The 18,777-nt window shown below is 39.7% G+C and overlaps 5 protein-coding genes across 12 annotated transcripts in view; 4 read left to right on the top strand and 1 right to left on the bottom strand.

The window, feature by feature from the left end:
- The window catches only part of LOC135337727 (uncharacterized), a 105,024-nt gene that overhangs the window by 12,954 nt on the left and 73,293 nt on the right, over positions 1 to 18,777 (bottom strand). For 4 of the 8 annotated variants that reach the window (XM_064533680.1, XM_064533684.1, XM_064533682.1 and 1 more), the window contains exon 7: positions 17,952 to 18,081. Coding sequence is in view for 1 of the 8 variants with exons in the window: in XM_064533687.1 (XP_064389757.1) it covers positions 10,116 to 10,151; positions 17,952 to 18,081 (166 nt within the window). In the remaining 7 variants the exon portion in view is untranslated. Of the gene's footprint in view, positions 1 to 1,859; positions 3,837 to 10,115; positions 10,152 to 17,579; positions 17,860 to 17,951; positions 18,082 to 18,777 lie in introns of those variants that run through there. The other 4 variants (XM_064533687.1, XM_064533685.1, XM_064533681.1 and 1 more) reach the window with 3 other exon arrangements.
- LOC135337720 (TNF receptor-associated factor 5-like) lies at positions 1,625 to 2,945 on the top strand. The gene has a single exon (XM_064533674.1). It carries the CDS (start codon positions 1,656 to 1,658, stop codon positions 2,943 to 2,945), a length of 1,290 nt encoding a protein of 429 aa, XP_064389744.1. The 5' UTR covers positions 1,625 to 1,655.
- LOC135337722 (TNF receptor-associated factor 5-like) lies at positions 3,879 to 6,168 on the top strand. The gene is made up of 2 exons (XM_064533675.1): positions 3,879 to 3,882; positions 4,827 to 6,168. Exon 2 carries the CDS (start codon positions 4,835 to 4,837, stop codon positions 6,083 to 6,085), a length of 1,251 nt encoding a protein of 416 aa, XP_064389745.1. The 5' UTR covers positions 3,879 to 3,882; positions 4,827 to 4,834; the 3' UTR covers positions 6,086 to 6,168.
- Positions 10,485 to 11,966, top strand: LOC135337718 (TNF receptor-associated factor 5-like). The gene has a single exon (XM_064533672.1). The coding sequence runs from the start codon at positions 10,544 to 10,546 to the stop codon at positions 11,852 to 11,854; it is 1,311 nt and encodes a 436-aa protein (XP_064389742.1). The 5' UTR covers positions 10,485 to 10,543; the 3' UTR covers positions 11,855 to 11,966.
- Positions 15,042 to 16,615, top strand: LOC135337724 (TNF receptor-associated factor 5-like). Its single transcript, XM_064533677.1, has one exon. It carries the CDS (start codon positions 15,127 to 15,129, stop codon positions 16,309 to 16,311), a length of 1,185 nt encoding a protein of 394 aa, XP_064389747.1. The 5' UTR covers positions 15,042 to 15,126; the 3' UTR covers positions 16,312 to 16,615.

The raw sequence follows: 18,777 nt of genomic DNA on the forward strand, positions 1-18,777 counted from the left end.
AGAATTAAAGAGTTTTTCTAACATCCTTCGAGCCAGTTCACCACCACTATGCATTCTCCCGGGATTCAAAATCTACCTTACATTTGGTAATGATTGTGTTAGCAAACGATTTTTTCTTCTGTTGGAGAAAAGTGCTATCCATGGTTACCCCGAGACTGTGTCTATTGAAGTGCAGCCTACAACAGGACAACCATTCTCGTGTTCCTTAAAAGACCTCCAACATTCTTGTGACATACATCGTGACTCAGGAAGAAAAGTTAGGGTTATGATGGGGGATATAATTTATTACCCAATCTAGTTTCAGACGATTTCTATGCAAACATTAGGATCACTGATATTTCTTGTAGAGCAGAGACAACCTAGAAACTGTAGATGTAGGGGAAAGCCTTCTAATTATGTGTATATACCCCAATATACCACACACACAGTATCTTAGTGTTATTGTGCTATGTGAGTATTACTTTGTGGAAACAACAATGATCATTGTTATAATTAAAAGCAAGTAAATTATCGAGAGCACTGAAATTTAAAACACAATTCTCGGCTCAAGTAAACACAATTCTCGGCCATTGGTTACACACAACGACATACAGTAGCCACAAGCGACCAATAGAATCACCAAACAGTAGTACCATACGTTAAATACCACACTCACTAGGCCACACCCACTACAAGCAAACTACGTATGCATGTATTAACTGATATTGTTTTAATAAGGCACCTCATACGATTATGCACACTTAGATCATGTTTGCCATAAATACTGCAATTTGATTGGCTAAAGAAAGTGTTCTATCCAACTTAGAAAATCATGTACTTATTTAGAAAATCATGTACTTACTTAGAAAATCATGTACTTCACTTTGAAAATCATGTAGCAAAGATTAGATAAGAACATTCAAATTTGATTGGCTGAATACTCACGGTTGCTATGATCTAAAATGCTTAGACACTGTTTAGGAAGTTTCCACATGATTTAGAAGTCCTCAGGGCTAGTAGAACCCTCACTGCGTTCGGGATACTACAACCAGCCCTTTGGGCTTCTAAATCATGTAGAAACTTCCTAAACAGTGTCTAACTATTATATAGAACAATGTATGGCTATTCCCTATATAGTAACCACTCATCACATGACTCTCCGGCCTACACCAACTCTGCATGAGGTTCGACGAGTAAATTATAATTAGAATGACAGATGTCTTCACTACGTATACTTTGATTTTTATGACCCAGCAATAAGAGCACTGTAGACTTCCTCAACCACAAGTAAGAGTCTATAAAGTGAACACCTCACAACAGCTAACAAGAGAGAAGAACAACACACTAAACCAGCTTACACAGCTTATAATAATTCCATGCATATATACACATTCTCAAACGATAGCGCCCATACACATAAATATACGTACATGCAGTGATGTGCTCACACTGGTAAATGGTGGTCGGTACTAACCACCTTTAGACGAAAATAACAAACTTTTATAGGCTTAGTTTAAAATTAAATGTTGTGTGTTGAATTGCAGAATTGCATGAGTATTGAAAAATAGCCACCATGGCACTTGAAAATTTTGCATGCAGACAACCTAGCATGGAACCTTTTTAGGAATGCCTATATTTAGTACTGCACATTATGTGGTCAGCATGAGCAAAGAAGTATGGAAGCTAACACAAGAAGCATCAGTATAGCTATGGCTACTCCTAATCCAGAGCCAGTGTTTGTCAAAGAGTTAGCTGATAAGTACAAGTGTAGTATTTGTTTGAACCTTCTAGACACGCCAGTTCTAACTGAATGCTGTGGACAGCATTATTGCAAAGCTTGTATAGAAAAGTGGATCATACGAAAAAACGAATCGATTTGCCCTCACTGTCGAGCAAAAAACTTCAATAAGATAGTTTCCCAGCCGATAATCAGAGAGATCAAAGAGCTGAGAGTGTATTGTATGAATCGTAAAAACGGGTGTAAAGCTGTTATCAAACATGAAGATTTTCAGAAGCACGTGGACGAGTGCTCGTTTGGAGTTGTCAAATGCACCAATGATTGTGGTACGCGCGGATTGCTAAAAAATGACCTCAAACAACATTGCAAACAAGAGTGTCCTAATCGAATAGTGCACTGTAAGCTTTGTAACAAAGAGGGTAAGCATTCGGTAATAGTTGGAAGGCACAAGCGTACTTGCCCTAACGTCATCTTAGAATGCCCTAACAAATGCGACAAGAACATAAAGAGAAAAGATATCAGAAAGCACAGAAACGAGTGTCTACTTGAGATTGTAGATTGTCCTTTCAAAGAGGCTGGTTGTGAAGTGAGGCTGCCTCGAATAGATACCGAAGATCATGAAGCATCTAGCATGCAAAGCCATCTTAGACTTGCTATGACAACTAACAAGAGGGAGAAAAACGAGCTAACAAGAAAACACGATGAACTAAAACGAGATTTTGACAATCTTCTATCAGTTGTATCGACAGAGCTTAGTTCAATACATATTTCCCCAAACGATGAGACACCCATTAGTGGTATTAGAACAATACTAACCTCCCTAACCACAATGATTCAACCTGATGGCATTAAGGCTCACTGTGTACACATGAGCAACAAACTGGGAATATTTAGGGAGCCAGAATTAGAGGAATATTATGATATTCTTCAAGCCAGTTCACCAGCACTATGCATATACCCGGGATTCAGAACCTACCTTGTATTTGGTAAGAATCGGTTATTGTTGGTGTTGGAGGAAAGTGATATCCATGGTTACCCCGAGACTCTGTCTATTGAAGTGCAGTCTACAACAGGACAATCATTCTCACGTTCTCTAAGTGACCTCACATGTACAGCAACCAAGCAATGTAACTCCGGAAGAGAATTTAGATTCATGGTGGGTACTACGTTACCTTTTCGAGTTTCAAACGATTTCTATGCGAACATTAAGATCACTGACATTTCTTAGAGCAGAGACAACCTAGCAACTGTAGACGAAAGCCGTCTATAATGTGTGTATACCCCAAACACAAAGTGTTTTAGTGTTCTTAATTGTACTACAAGTAGACTTGGTTTTATTCAAAGCTAACTAAGGGCATACGTATATTATACGCAGGCGCCTTGCGGAAGCTCTGTGCATGTTGCTAAGTAAATGAAAGAGGTACAAAAATGAAGAGTTGGCTGACATAGGATCGACATTGAAAGGGGTGACTTATGCATATGTACCCACCTGCCTGTGGAGTGCTCTAATGATTGCCAACAAGAGAGGATAATGCGTAAGGACCTTCAAAATCATCTAGACAAAGAATGCACAAAGAGACAAGTATATTGTGAGTATTGCGGTAAACGTGGTCATTTTGAGTACAATTAGAGGAGTGCCTACATGTCCCGATAAATTGCCCAAGGGGATGTTTAGAAGACAATATCACAAGAAGTACGCTAGACAGTCACAAACTAGTATGTAAAATGGAGCCCATACAATGCACATTTTATGAGTTAGGCTGTAAGGCTACGGAAAGATTTGGAGACACATAATGAGCAGAGCATGCAGCAACACTTGGTCTTAATGATGAAGACGGGGGCTACAGTACAGAGCAGTTTAAGAATGGAGAATGAAGCTATGAAAACTGAAATTGAAACTTGAGGACAGAAATGGATGCATTGAGAGGAGAGTTGGAAGAGCTGAGACTAGAACACACACAATTGAAGGAACATAATGAGGAGCTAGATCAGGTGGACTAGCTAGAGTGCAGTGTGCATGTATTAATGAATGTGTTTGTGTTAATGACAGATTGTGCAGTATTACAACAACACTGCATGCATGAGGGGGTCACTGACGTCAGACCAGGCTAGGAGGGATCTGTATGAGATAAACGTGCACATTGTAATGGAATAGCAAGAATCATTAAATGTAAGGCATCAGAGGAGGTACGACAGGCGTGGTGCAGCACAAGCAATTAGCCTTTGATTGAGCAATAATTATCCGCCCACGCCCGCCCACGTCGTATGTTTTTGCTGAGAGTAATCAGAGGCTAATTACTTGAGCTGCACCGCGCCTGTCGTTACCTCCTCTGGTAAGGCATGAATCATAGCCAAACTTTGAACTTTTGTGTGTGCACAAAGGAACTATGAATTCTCTTACAGCATGCCTGTTTGGAGCAATGGTTGATTAAGCTAATAGCTATAACCTAGATCAAACAGGGCACGGAATCAGACTCTTGGCAGCTAAAAATAGACCAGTGCTTGTGTTTGGCAGGTAATACGCAATTGAACTTTGACCTAAGTAATGTGAGTCTAAAACACTTCCTTTGACTCGCGGATGTCGTACCTCCTCTGCATAGTTTCACCTCTGATTCCATACATGTAATAACCACTAATCACATGACTCCCAGCCTACAACAACTGACCTTTATAGCCTGAGGCTTCCTCAACCACAAATAAGAGCCAAAGGTGAACAACCTTCAGCTATAGTACACACAACAGCTATATAACAAGAGAGAAGAACAGCACACTAAAAAGAGACTGTACAGATTTTACATGCAGTTCAATACACATCCTCAAACGATAGGACCCCCATGCATGAATATGCAGGGATATGCTCCCATGCGCTATGCACTGGTCAGTGGTGATGGTGTTTGGTACTAAGGACCTCTATAGACACAACCACCACTTCAGTCTTAGGCCTAGTTTACCTTTGTGATTGCAGGATTGAATATTATAACCATCATGCATGGCACTTGAACGTTCTACAGACAGCATGATGCCTTTTTAGGAGTGTCTATATTTAGTACTGCATATTTTGTGGTCCATGACTTTAGACAAAGAAATAGAAGCTAACAAAAAGAATCACCAGTAGCTATGGCTACTCCTAATCTAGAGCCAGTGTTTGTCAAAGAGCTAGCTGATAAGTACAAGTGTAGTATTTGTACTAACCTTCTAGACACACCAGTTCTAACTGAATGCTGTGGACAGCACTTTTGCAAAGTTTGTATAGAAAAGTGGATCATACGAAAAAAGGAATCGATTTGCCCTCACTGTCGAGCAGAAAACTTCAATAAGATTGTTTCCCAGCCGATAATCAGAGAGATCAAAGAGCTTGGGGTGTATTGTACGAATCATAAAAACGGGTGCAAAGTGGTTATCAATTATGGAGATTTTCAAAAGCACGTGGACGAGTGCCCGTTTGGAGGTGTCGAATGCACCAACGATTGTGGTACGAGCGGATTACTAAGAAAAGACCTCGAACACCATCGCAAACAAGTGTGTCCTAATCGAATAGTGCACTGTGAGCTTTGTAACAAAGAGGGTAAGATTTTGATAATAGTTGGAAGGCACAAACGATTTTGCCCTAACGTCGTCTCAGCATGCCCTAACAAATGCAACGAGAAATTAAAGAGAAAAGATATCAAAAAACACAGAAACGAGTGTACACTTGAGAAAGTGGATTGTCCTTTCAGGGAGGCTGGTTGTGAAGTGAGGCTGCTTCGTAAAGATATCTCAGAGCATGAAACGACTAGCATTCAAAGCCATCTCCGACTCACCATGAAAACTATGACTACTGTTAAAAGAGAAAATAACAAACTAAAAGGAGACGTTAATACAATATTATCAGTTGTATCAACAGAGCTTAGTTCAATGGACATTCCCCCAACCCATACGAAACCAATGAATGGTATTAGAACAATATTAACTTCCCTAACTACAATGATACAACCTGATGGCAAGACTCACTGTGCACACATAAGCAACAAACTGGGACTATTCAGAGATCCAGAATTAAAAGTTTTTTCTAGCTTTACTCAAGCCAGTTCACCAGCACTATACATACACCCGGGATTCAACATCTACTTTGCATTTAGTAATGATAGTTATAGAAAACTATTTTTGCTTTTGTTGGAGAAAAGTGCTATCCATGGTTATCCCAAGACTCTGTCTATCGAAGTGCAGTCTACAACAGGACAATTCTCATGTTCTCTAAGTGACTTCATATGTGCATCAACCCAGCAATTATACTCAGGAAGAGAATTTAGGTTCATGACGGGTAATACGTTACCTATTCTAGTTACAAACGATTTCTATATGAACATTAGGATCACTGACATTTCTTAGAGCAGAGACAACCTAGCAACTGTAGATGTAGAGGAGAGCCTTCTATAATATGTGTATATACCACACACAAAGTGTTTTAATGTTCTAAGACTTGTGCTATACTTATATCGAGTATTATATTTGTGGAAACAGTTTACAAAGCGTTAATTGTGAACCTACATGTATAATGTAGTAAACTTTTTTAATCAACCTTCGGAGGAAAATTAAACTCAAGTACCGTATCTACTTGATTAAACACCCTCCTTGATTAAACGCCCAGGGTAAAAGCTCTGTCTTTGTCAATAAACGTCCATCTTAAATAATCGCCCATATATGGGGCGTGGCACTGTGGGTGGAGCTGAAATAGCACATGGAATCCAGTTGCAAGCATGGCAGCATAGAATAATAATACTTTTTATGATGCATCGATGGCAGAGAGAGAGAGATACCGACACAGAGGGCACTCCTATGACTTAAATTTAAGCTGAGAAATAGATTCCCAAGAAGAGCACAATAACTGCTGCTGTGCAAGAGTTTTGGAGTAGACATAACAATAAACGCCCTCCTCTTTAAACGCCCTCCTCGTTTAAACGCCCCCTCTAAAGACTTCGATCTGAAATAAACGCCCGGGCGTTTAATCAAGTAAATACCGTATATGGATAAGACAACACACAACGACATATAGTAGCCACAAGCGACCAATAGGATCACTGAACAGTATACCACACATCATTACTAATAATCACATCTCTCACTAGACCACACCCACCACAAGCAAACTATCCACTGATATTACAGTTTCCAATGAACGTCTAATAACTGCTGGACAACCATACAAATTTGATATAGCATACCAAGAGAAAATTACGTTCAAGAAGGATTCAGACGAGCATCTTAAAGAGCATTGTCAAAGCCAAAAAACTAATTGCCAGCATTGTTGAAAGAAAGACCAGAAAACACTCAGCAATAACTAGCCCACTACACTTACGTACATGTACCCACTTGCCTGTGAAGTGTTCTAATAATTGCCAACAAGAGGGGATAATGCGTAAGGACATTCAAAATCATTTAGACAAAGAATGCGCAAAGAGACAAGTATATTGCGAGTATTGTGACGAACGTGGTGCTTTTGAGTATATAACTGACACGCATTTAGAGGAGTGCTTACATGTCCCGATAAATTGCCCCAGGGGATGTTTAGAAGAGGATATCACAAGAAGTACGCTAGACGGTCACAAACTAGTATGTAAAATGGAACCTATATACAATGCACTTTTTACGAGTTAGGCTGTAAGGAAAATATACTACGGAAAGATCTGGAGAGACATAGTGAGCAGAGCATGCAGCAACACTTGGTATTAATGATGAAGACGGGGGCTACTGTACAGAGCAGTTTAAGAATGGAGAATGAAGCTATGAAAACTGAAATTGACACCTTGAGGACAGAAATGGATGCATTGAGAGGAGAGTTGGAGGAGCTGAGACTAGAACACACACAATTGAAGGAACAGAATGAGGAGCTAGATCAGGTGGACTAGCTAGAGTGCAGTGTGCATGTATTAATGAATGTGTTTGTGCTAATGACAGATTGTATGTGCAGTATTACAACAACACTGCATGCATCAGGGGGTCACTGACTTCAGACCAGGTTAAGAAAGATCTATATGGGATAAACATCCACATTGTAATGGAATAGATTAATGTGAGGCATGAATCATAGCCAAACTTTGAACTTTTGTGTGCAAATTACTTCCCTTACATGCAGCGTGCATGCCTTTTTAGGAGTGTCTATATTTGTGGGTGGTTTGACCTTGTACAAATATCGTACTTCTTCTAAATAAGGCACCTCTTTTTAATAATTACGATATGAGCAAGGGCCATAATTAGAGACAGAAAAATTAGATTTGGTCCGGGGAGGCGCGTATTTAGAAGGGCGCCTTATAAATAGGGGTTATTTGAACAATCTTGGTGTCCTCGATTCCAGGCCGTGTCTCATCATCCTCAAGTTTTCTGAAAAAATATGTGATGTTAGCCTCCATTTACAACGCGCCACCAAAAAATAATCTCTCTAGCCACGTGGAGCTCTATATGGAGACTTTAAAATTACTTTTCAGTCTGGGTGGCGCCTTATTAGAAGGGCACCTTATTTAGAAGAAGTACGGTAAGTAGAAGCTAACACAAGAAGCATCAGTAGCAATGTCTACTCCTAATCCAGAGCCAGTGCTTGTCAAAGAGTTAGCTGATAAGTACAAGTGTAGTATTTGTACTAACCTTCTAGACACGCCAGTTCTAACTGAATGCTGTGGACAGCACTTTTGCAAAGCTGTCTGGAAAAGTGAATCATATGAAAAAAGGAATCGATTTGCCCTCACTGTCGAGCAGAAAACTTTAATAAGATCATTTCCCAGCCAATAATCAGAGAGATCAAAGAGCTGGGAGTGTATTGTGCTAATCGTAAAAACGGGTGTAAAGCGGTTATCAATTATGACAATTTTCAGAAGCACGTGATCGAGTGTCTGTTTGGAGGCGTTGAATACACCAACGATTGTGGTACGAGTGGATTGCTAAAAAATGACCTCACAAAACATCGCAAACAAGAGTGACCTAATCGAATAGTTCACTGTAAGCTTTGTAACGAAGAGGGTAAGCATTCGATAATAGTTGGAGAGCACATACAATCTTGCCCTAACTTAACTTTAGAATGCCCTAACAAATGCAAAGAGAAAGTGAAGAGAAAAGATATCGAAAAGCACAGAAAAGAGTGTCCACTCAAGGAAGTGGATTGCCCTTTCAAAGAGGCTGGTTGTGAAGTGAGGCTGCCTCGTAAACATCTTGAAAAGCATGAAGCGTCTAGCATGCAAAACCATCTTTGACTCAACATGACAACTACTGCTACTGTCAATACAGCTATGACTAATGTCAATACAGCTCTAGCTAATTTCAATACAGCCATGGCTACCGTTACGAGAGAGAATAAGGAACTAAAAAGAAGTCACGATGAACTAAAAAGAGATTTTGATACGATTTTATCAGTTGTAACGACAGAGCTTAGTTTATTGGACATTCCCCCAAACGATAGGAAACCAATGGATGGTATTAGAACTGTACTAACCTCCCTAACCTCAATGATACAACCTGATTGTAGGGCCTACTGTGTACATATGAGCAACAAACTGGGATTATTCAGATATCCAGAATTAAAGAGTTTTTCATCCCTCGAGCCAGTTCACCACCACTATGCATTCTCCCGGGATTCAAAATCTACCTGGGATTTGTTGTTGTACTGACGATGTTCACTTTACATGATTGTGTTAGCAAACGATTCTTTCTTCTGTTGGAGAAAGGTGATATCCATGGTTACCCCGAGACTTTGTCTATTGAAGTGCAGCCTACAACAGGACAACCGTTCTCGTGTTCCTTAAAAGACCTCCAACATTCTTGTGACATACAACGTGACTCAGGAAGAGAAGTTAGGGTTATGATGGGGGATATAATTATTACCCAATCTAGTTTCAGACGATTTCTATGCAAACATTAGGATCACTGATATTTTTCTTAGAGCAGAGACAACCTAGCAACTGTATATAATTATATAAATGTGTAGAGGAAGGCTTTCTAATGTATATACATGTACCCACACACAGGGTGTCTTAGTGTTCTGTGTTACTTATAAGTATTATTATATTTTGTGGAAACAGCAATTATCAGTGTTATTCCAAAACGTTAATTGTGATTAAAAGCTAATCGAATTTCAATTAGAACACTCAAATTTAAAAAAAAAATTCTCGGCTTGGATAAAACAACACACAATGACATGCCACACGTGGCCAATAGGATCACTGAACAGTGTGTATAGTACTGTACAAATCCCCACACCCACCACAAGAAAACTATGCATGCATTAACTGATTAAATGGAAATAACAACCAAGCATATACAATTATCCATAAGCACTTTATAAGAATGCACACATAGAACAATGCATGGCTATTCCCTACATACTATAATATTATATCATTCGTCACATGACTCCTGGCCTACAACAACTGACCTTTAACATGAGGCTTCCACAACCACAAGCAAGAGCCTATAAAGTGAACATCGTCAGTACACACAACAGCTAACAAGAGAGAAGAACAACACACTAAATAATCTTAAGTCAACGAACGATAGGGCCCATGCTCAGAAATATGCAGCGATATGCCCAAACTGGCAAATGGTGGTTGGTACTAACCACCTCTTATAGACCTATAGTTTACTCCTGATTATATGAATTGTGTGTGTGTATATATTGAATTGCAGGATTGAGTATAAAATTAGCCACCATGGCACTTGAAAGTTCTGTATGCACACATCTCTTACAGACAATAATATTATGGCGCCTTTTGAGGAATGCCTATATTTATAGCACTGCACATGTCAGCATGACCTTACACAAATGAGTAGAAGCACTAACAAAAGAAGTATCAGTAGCTATAGATGGCTACTCCTAATCCAGAGCCAGTGTTTGTTAAAGAGTTAGCTGATAAGTACAAGTGTAGTATTTGCACTAACCTTCTGGACACACCAGTTCTAACAGAATGCTGTGGACAGCACTTTTGCAAAGCTTGTATTGAAAAATGGATCATACGAAAAAAAGTATCGATTTGCCCTCACTGTCGAGCAGAAAACTTCAATAAGATCGTTTCTCAGCCAATAATCAGAGAGATCAAAGAGTTGGGGGTGTATTGTGCAAATCGTAAAAACGGGTGTAAAGCGGTTATCAATTATGACAATTTTCAGAAGCACGTGATCAAGTGTCTGTTTGGAGTTGTCGAATGCACCAACGATTGTGGTATGGGCGGATTGCTAAGAAAAGACCTCAAACAACATCGCAAACAAGAGTGTCCTAATCGAATAGTGCACTGTGAGCTTTGTAACGAAGAGGGTAAGCACCAGGAAATAGTTGGAAACGAAACTAAATACTATATACTAGTTGGAGATCACAAACGAACTTGCCCTGAAGTTATCTTAGCATGCCCTAACAAATGCAATGAGAAATTAAAGAGAAAAGATATCGAAGAGCATAGAAACGAGTGTTCACTTGAGGAAGTGGATTGTCCCTTCAAAGAGGCTGGTTGTGAAGTGAGGCTGCCTCGTAAAGATATCCCAGAGCATGAAACGACCAGCATGCAAAGCCATCTTAGACTTGCTATGAAAGCTAGTGCTACTGTCAATACAGCTATGGCTACTGTCAAGAGAGAGAATAAGAAACTAAAAAAGAGTCACGATGAACTAAAAGGAGATTTGGACACGATTCTATCAGTTGTATCAACAGAGCTTAGTTCAATGGACATTCCCTCAAACAATAGGAAACCCATGGATGGTATTAAAACAATACTAACCTCCCTAACCTCAATGATTCGAGCTGATGGCAAGACTCACTGTGTACACATGAGCAACAAACTGGGAATATTCAGAGATCCAGAATTAACAGAATATCGCATGCTTCAAGCCAGTTCACCACCACTATGCATATACCCGGGATTCAAAATTTTCATTGGATTTTTTGCTAATGTGTTATTGCTTTTGTTGGAGAAAACTTCTATCCACGGTTACCCCCAGACCCTATCTATTGAAGTGAAGCCTACAACAGGACCACCATTCTCATTTTCCTTAAATGACTTCACACATTCATCGGACGTAAAATGTGACTCAGGAAGAGAACTTATGTTCGTAATGGGTGATGCATTACCTATTAAAGCTTCTAAGGATTTTTATGCGAACATTAGGATCATTAACATTTCTTAGAGCAGAGAAAACCTCTCATGTACAAAGTGTTTTAGTGTTCTTGTGCTACGAATGTAAAACAGTAATCACATAATTATAATTAATCGTTATTGAGTATATACCATATTTACTTGATTAAACGCCCATCTCGTTTAAACGCCCATGTTAAAGCTCTGTTTTTGTCAATAAACGCCCATCTTAAATAATCACCCATATAATATGGGGCGTGGCACTGTGGGTGGAGCTGAATTAGCACGTGGAACCAGTTGCAAGTATATGGCAGCATAGAATAATAGATACTATTTATGATGGCAAAGAGAGAGATATCGACATAGAGGGAGAAACACCACTCCTATGACTGAAGATTTAAGTTGAGAGCTGAGGCAGCAGCCAAAAAGAGCATAATAATTGCTGCTGTGCAAGAGTTGGAGTAGACTGTGGAGTAGACATAACAATATATAAACGCCCGTTTCAAATAAGCGCCCATCTCATTTAAACGCCCCCTTTACAGACTTCGATATGAAATAAACGCCCAGGCGTTTAATCAAGAAATACAGTAGAACACTCAACTACGTATATCAATTCCAGTAGATAATATACAACACACAATGAAAGGGACTTCGAAAAACACAAGTAAAAAGTGCCACGAGAAGGAATATACTTGTTCATTCTATGAATCTGGTAATTGTACTATGCATCACCAAGGATCTGGAGAAACATTTATTTACACAGTCTCTATTATATTATAATGACGGCTTACTTGTCTGTTAAGCAATAACTAAAAAAATGATCGCTGCATGTGAGAAATTTTAACACAAATAATCATTGTTACACGTGCACATTCACAAATTCTGACTATAGTTATAGTATTACAACAATACACTTACTAGCTACAATTCCCCTCTAGGGATTTATATGCACCTCTTTTATGCGTACTGTATAATTTGCATGGTATAATGAATACAATAAAGAATTACAGTAGAACCTTGATTATCCGGACACCTTGGTTCCAGAAGCAGGCCGGATAAGTGAATATGCTGGATAATCGAATAGATAAACCACGCCTTGATCCACCCACTTTATTGATAAACAACAGTGCCACATGGTTGTCTGCGCATGCGCAGAATATAAGCAGGCATGTCTCCATGGTAACAGCTGCAACGCGCATGCGCGTTTGAGGGACACGCCCATTTTCTGATCTGATAGTAAGAAAACTGCCAAGCCGGATAATCGAGGTTCCGGATAATGGAGGGCCGGATAATCGAGGTTCTACTATACACCCACACACACACACTGTAAATTCACGTCTAAATACGTAGTCATGTGATTGGAGAATCATGTTTTACACTTCTGGATGATGTTAGGAGAAAAAAATTGAAAGTTACTTTTCTAGTGAAAGTTACTGGTTTCTCAAAACTCTCCATGCCTACAACAACTGACCTTTATGACCTGAGGCTTCCCACAACAGCTATAAGAACAACACATCCACTAAAGAAACTTTGCACATCTTAATTCACGGGGCCCATGCATACCATAAATATATGTAGTCCGAACGGTAGTCTGTACTAACAACCTTTTATAGGCATAGTTTTAATACTATTATGACATTTTGTGTGTGTGTCTGAATTGCAGGATTGAGTATTAAAGCAGCCACCATGGCACTTGAAAGTTCTGCATGCACACATCTATTACACACAGTATGGCGCCTTTTTAGGAGTGTCTATATTTAGAATTGCACATTTCGTGGTCAATGACCTTAGACAAAGAAGTAAGAAGCTAAACACAGTATGGCGCCTTTTTAGGAGTGTCTATATTTAGAATTGCACATTTTGTGGTCAATGACCTTAGACAAAGAAGTAATGCACCTATCAATTTCAGTCCCCACTACCCCCCATGTGGGCTATGTCGGGGTTTAGTGGGGATTTGATTTACATCAATATCAATTGCCCCACCCCAGGGGGCCTGGTTGAAATCAAATCCCCACTTCTCCTCCCATACCCCCACTTAACAACCCCGGGATTTGACTACACGCGTGCATGTGCTATACTTTTCCGGATATTACTGCTATAAGTTTGTATATTGAGGAAGTCAAATTCCCCACCCTATCCCGCACCTCAGGGTTATACTTGCTGAATCAAAACCCCAACAAAACCCCACTATGTCCCCACTATGCCCCGCAGGGGGGGTAGTGGGGACTGACATTGATAGGTGCATAAGAAGATAACAAAAGAATCATCCGTAGCTATGGCTACTCCTAATCCAGAGCCAGTGTTTGTCAAAGAGCTAGCTGATATATAAGTACAAGTGTAGTATTTGTACTAACCTTCTAGACACGCCAGTTCTAACTGAATGCTGCGGACAGCATTATTGCAAAGCTTGTCTGGAAAAGTGGATCATACGAAAAAATGAATCGAGTTGCCCTCACTGTCGAGCAGAAAACTTCAAAAAGATCGTTTCCCAGCCGATAATCAGAGAAATCAAAGAGCTGGGAGTGTATTGTGCAAATCGTAAAAACAGGTGTAAAACGATTATCATGTATGGAGATTTTCAAAATCACGTGGATAAGTGCCCGTTTGGAGGTGTCGAATGCACCAACGATTGTGATATGATTGAATTGCTTAGAAAAGACCTCGAACAACATTGCAAACAAGAGTGTCCTAATCAAATAGTTCACTGTACCGAAATCTTACCCTCATCGTTACAAAGCTTATAAGCTTTGTAACGACGAGGGTAAGATTTTGGTAATAGTTGGAGAGCACATACAAACTTGCCCTATTTTAAAACACAATTCTCGGCTCAAGTATTGGTTACACACAACGACATACAGTAGCCACAAGCGACCAATAGAATCACCGAACAGTAGTACCGTTTAACTGATATTATTTTAATAAGATACCTCGTAAGATTATGCACACATAGAACAATGTATGGCTATTCCCTATATAGTAACCACTCATCACATGACTCTCTGGCCTATACAACATCAACGAGTCAAATATAAGCAGTCATGTGCTCACACTGGTAAATGATGGTCGGTACTAACCACCTTTAGACAAAAAATTAATAACGAACTCTTATAGGCTTAGTTTACTATATTAAATGTTGTGTGTTGAACTGCAGGATTGCATGAGTATTGAAAAATAGCCACCATGGAACTTGAACATTTTGCACGCAGACAACTCTCTATAATTATACAGACAGCATGGTGCCTTTTTAGGAAAGCCTATATTTAGTACTGCACATTATGTGGTCAGCATGAACAAAGAAGTATAGCAAAAAGCATCAGTATAGCTATGGCTACTCCTAATCAAGAGCCAGCGTTTGTCAAAGAGTTATCTGATAAGTACAAGTGTAGTATTTGTACTAACCTTCTAGACACGCCAGTTCTAACTGAATGCTGCGGACAGCATTATTGCAAAGCTTGTATAGAAAAGTGGATCATACGAAAAAAGGAATCGGTTTGCCCTCACTGTCGAGCAGAAAACTTCAACAAAATCATCGCCCTACCACTAGTTCGAAAAATCAAAGAGCTGGGAGTGTATTGCACAAATCGTAACAACGGGTGTAAAGCGGTCATTAACTACGAACATTTTCAGAAGCACGTGATCGAGTGTCTGTTTGGAGCTGTTGAATGCACCAACGATTGCAGTACGGCCGGATTGCTAAGAAACAAACTCGAACACCATTGCAAACAAGAGTGTCCTAGTCGAATAGTGCACTGTAAGCTTTGTAATGAAGAGGGTAAGCACTCGGTAATAATAGGAAGGCACATACAAATTTGCCCTGACATGACCTTAGCATGCCCTAACAGATGCCACCAGAAAGTAAAGAGAAAAGATATCGATGAGCACAGAAACAAGTGTCCACTTGAGGAAGTGGATTGTTCGTTTAGTGAGGCTGGTTGTGAAGTGAGGCTGCCTCGTAAACATCTTGAAAACCATGAAAGGACTAGCATTCAAAGCCATCTCCGACTCACCATGGCAACTACAGCTGCAGTTAAGAGAGAAAATAAGGAACTAAAACGAGACTTGGACATGCTGCTGTCTGTTGTATTCACAGGGTCTAGTTTAGTATGCATTCTCCCAAACAATACGACACGTGTACACATGAGCAACAAACTGGGAGTATTTAGGGAGCCAGGATTAGAGGAATATTATAACAATATTCAATGCAGTTCACCAGCACTATGCATATATCCGGGATTCAAAATCTACCTTGCATTTGGTAATGATAATGTTGGTAAACAGTTTTTTCTTTGGTTGGAGAAAAGTGATATCTATGGTTACCCCAAGACTCTGTCTATTGAAGTGCAGCTTACAACAGGACAATCATTCTCGTGTTCCTTAAATGAACTCTTACACTTAAAGGACATACGATTTGACTTAGAAAGAGAAGTTAGGTTCATGATGGGCGATTTAATACCTAATCTAGTTTCAAACCATTTCCACGCCAACATTAAGTTCACTGACATTTCTTAAAGCAGAGTCGACCTAGCAACTGTATAGATGTAGTGCGTGTACTCCATTGTCTTAGTGTTCTTGTACTAATATTATTATATTGTGGAAACAGACAATGATTGTATTCAAAACGTTAATTGTGAACCTATAAAGCCAGCAAACTTAATCGATCTTCAACACGAAGGAACACTCAACTAACACAGCTAACAAGAGAGAGAATTTATTATAATTATAACAACACACTAAAACGAGACTTTATAGAAGGAACTTACGTGATGTAGATCAAACACACCTCAAACGATAAGACCCTTTGGGTGGTGTTGTACTTGTGGCATGTGGACTAAACTGGCAAAGCGACAATGTAGATAATTATGTCTGGTCAAGAGACTCTTGGTGGTCTGGTTTATTGTATTGTGCCAGTAAAGCAAGGTTTATGACCCAATAGTGTAGACGTACAAAAATATAGTATCATCCAACACAATGTTTTAGCAAGTGAGCTGGCCAGCTGTAGCTATGTGTGCCTGTGTGATTTCAGGCTGGTGTGACTTGCTGTACTGTTCTGACCTGCTGTAGGTGTACCTGTGGCCTCAAGAGTCTCTGTGTCTTGTTTGAGTCTTCGTTGCTGAGTGTAGCTAGCTCTTGTGCCCATGCGTAGCATTTCATGTAAAGGGTCGCGAGTACAAAAAACAAATATCGTGCCGACACACACACACACACACACAAAATCTCAACGTTCATTATTAGGTAAGGGTCTCGCTTCACTCGCCCCAATAACCACATACTATGCCTATAGTTTACGTCATGGTTAGATTATAGCCACCTCTATAGACCTCTTAGTTTACCATAACTATTATAGAGTGTTTGAATTGACGGTCAATCAAGAATCCTAATTATTACGAGAAAAATACACGACTTGAGCACATTCATGCGCATCCCTGGTAGTGGAACAAGACCAGAACAACATCATGCATAGACAACTAAAGTCCCCTCTATGTGACGTGTGGATGGTCGGTTGCTTATAATTATTGTTACAGTTCTGAGCAGCACTATAAGTGACCCTTTCACTTCATCCCCTGCTGTAAAAGTAAGTACAGCAGGCACAAGAAGAACATAGTAGAAATAGCTATTATTATGTAAAATCAGAGTGGCGCACTATATAGCTTGAGGCAATTAAATGCTGTGTCTAATCCTTTTTTCTTTGTAATTGCAACCAGGCCTCCAAATTAACTTTACAGACACAGTGGTGTATCTAGTCCACTACCTATATAGGGGAGGGCCTTCCAAAAATGTAATTTTAAAGCTTGAAGCAATGGCCACTGAATGATCAAGAGATTGTGTGGGAAATAAAAAAATTAATGGTGATATAATTATAGTGCTAGCATTTACGAAAGACAGCGTGTATACAAAGAGAATGAACACAATATTAACCTGAGGTATTTACGTACTATACTGAGTTTGATAAACCGTCGTTATTCATCATAATTATAGTGTAAAGCGGGTACAGTAGAACATCAATTATCCGGACACCTTGGTTCCAGAGGCAGGATTTTGAAGAAAATTATGAAGGTCCTACATGCACCATTTTGAGCCGTACAAAAATAAATTTGTATCACACGAAAATAATCGCTATACCTAACCACACCCCAATGCCACGCGCCCACCTTCAATAGTGTCCAGTTGGTTGTTCCTGAGGTTGAGCACAGTGAGTGTGTACTTGGCCTTACTGGCAAACCGTGGGACTACTCTCAACTTGTTGAACCCAAGATGAAGAAACGTCACCTTCTCCAGGCACTGTGGGGGGTAAGGTGTATAGTTGGGGGTATGACATCACTAGTATACACATGCACTGTGGGGGGTAGAGTGCACGGTAACATCACTAGTATACACTACAATATCCAGGCACTGTGGGGGGTATGACATCACTAGTATACACTTACATTCACTGCAACAAACACAGTCTCTAGCACTAACTTTATGAAAGCACCGCGGGTACTGATGCCTCAATGGAAGTGTCTACATTACTATTAGCAATATAATTATATATACACACATTATTGACATTTTTTTGTTTTGCTGCATGCAGACAGAATCAGGGAACTGAAAGAGTGGGATGATCGACCATGATTGTTGTCAAAAGTCAAAGTCTAAAATTAATGGCTGCTAGGAGAATGTACAACATTGTAGGGCGAGCGTGCACAAATTTGAGTGTAACGAGGGTACTACAAGGGGCTTCTAAATCACATGGACACCAACAAAACTGTGTCTAGATACTAGTGTGCATGCACAGACCTTGCTTTGAGGCTTGACTGCAACAACAAGTGTATTTTGCTTGGGATACTATAAGTAGGTAGCAGGCATACACTAAGTCCCATAGTAAACCTCCTCTGGGGCAGTTTCCCATTCCCACAGAAGAGGAAATTTTAATATTGTTTTTTGAAAAACGAACTAATATTGGTACTAACAGCTTACAGAGTTGCTAGGTAATTA

Source organism: Halichondria panicea, chromosome 6 (assembly GCF_963675165.1).
Source record: "Halichondria panicea chromosome 6, odHalPani1.1, whole genome shotgun sequence".
NCBI classification, from domain to species: domain Eukaryota; kingdom Metazoa; phylum Porifera; class Demospongiae; order Suberitida; family Halichondriidae; genus Halichondria; species Halichondria panicea.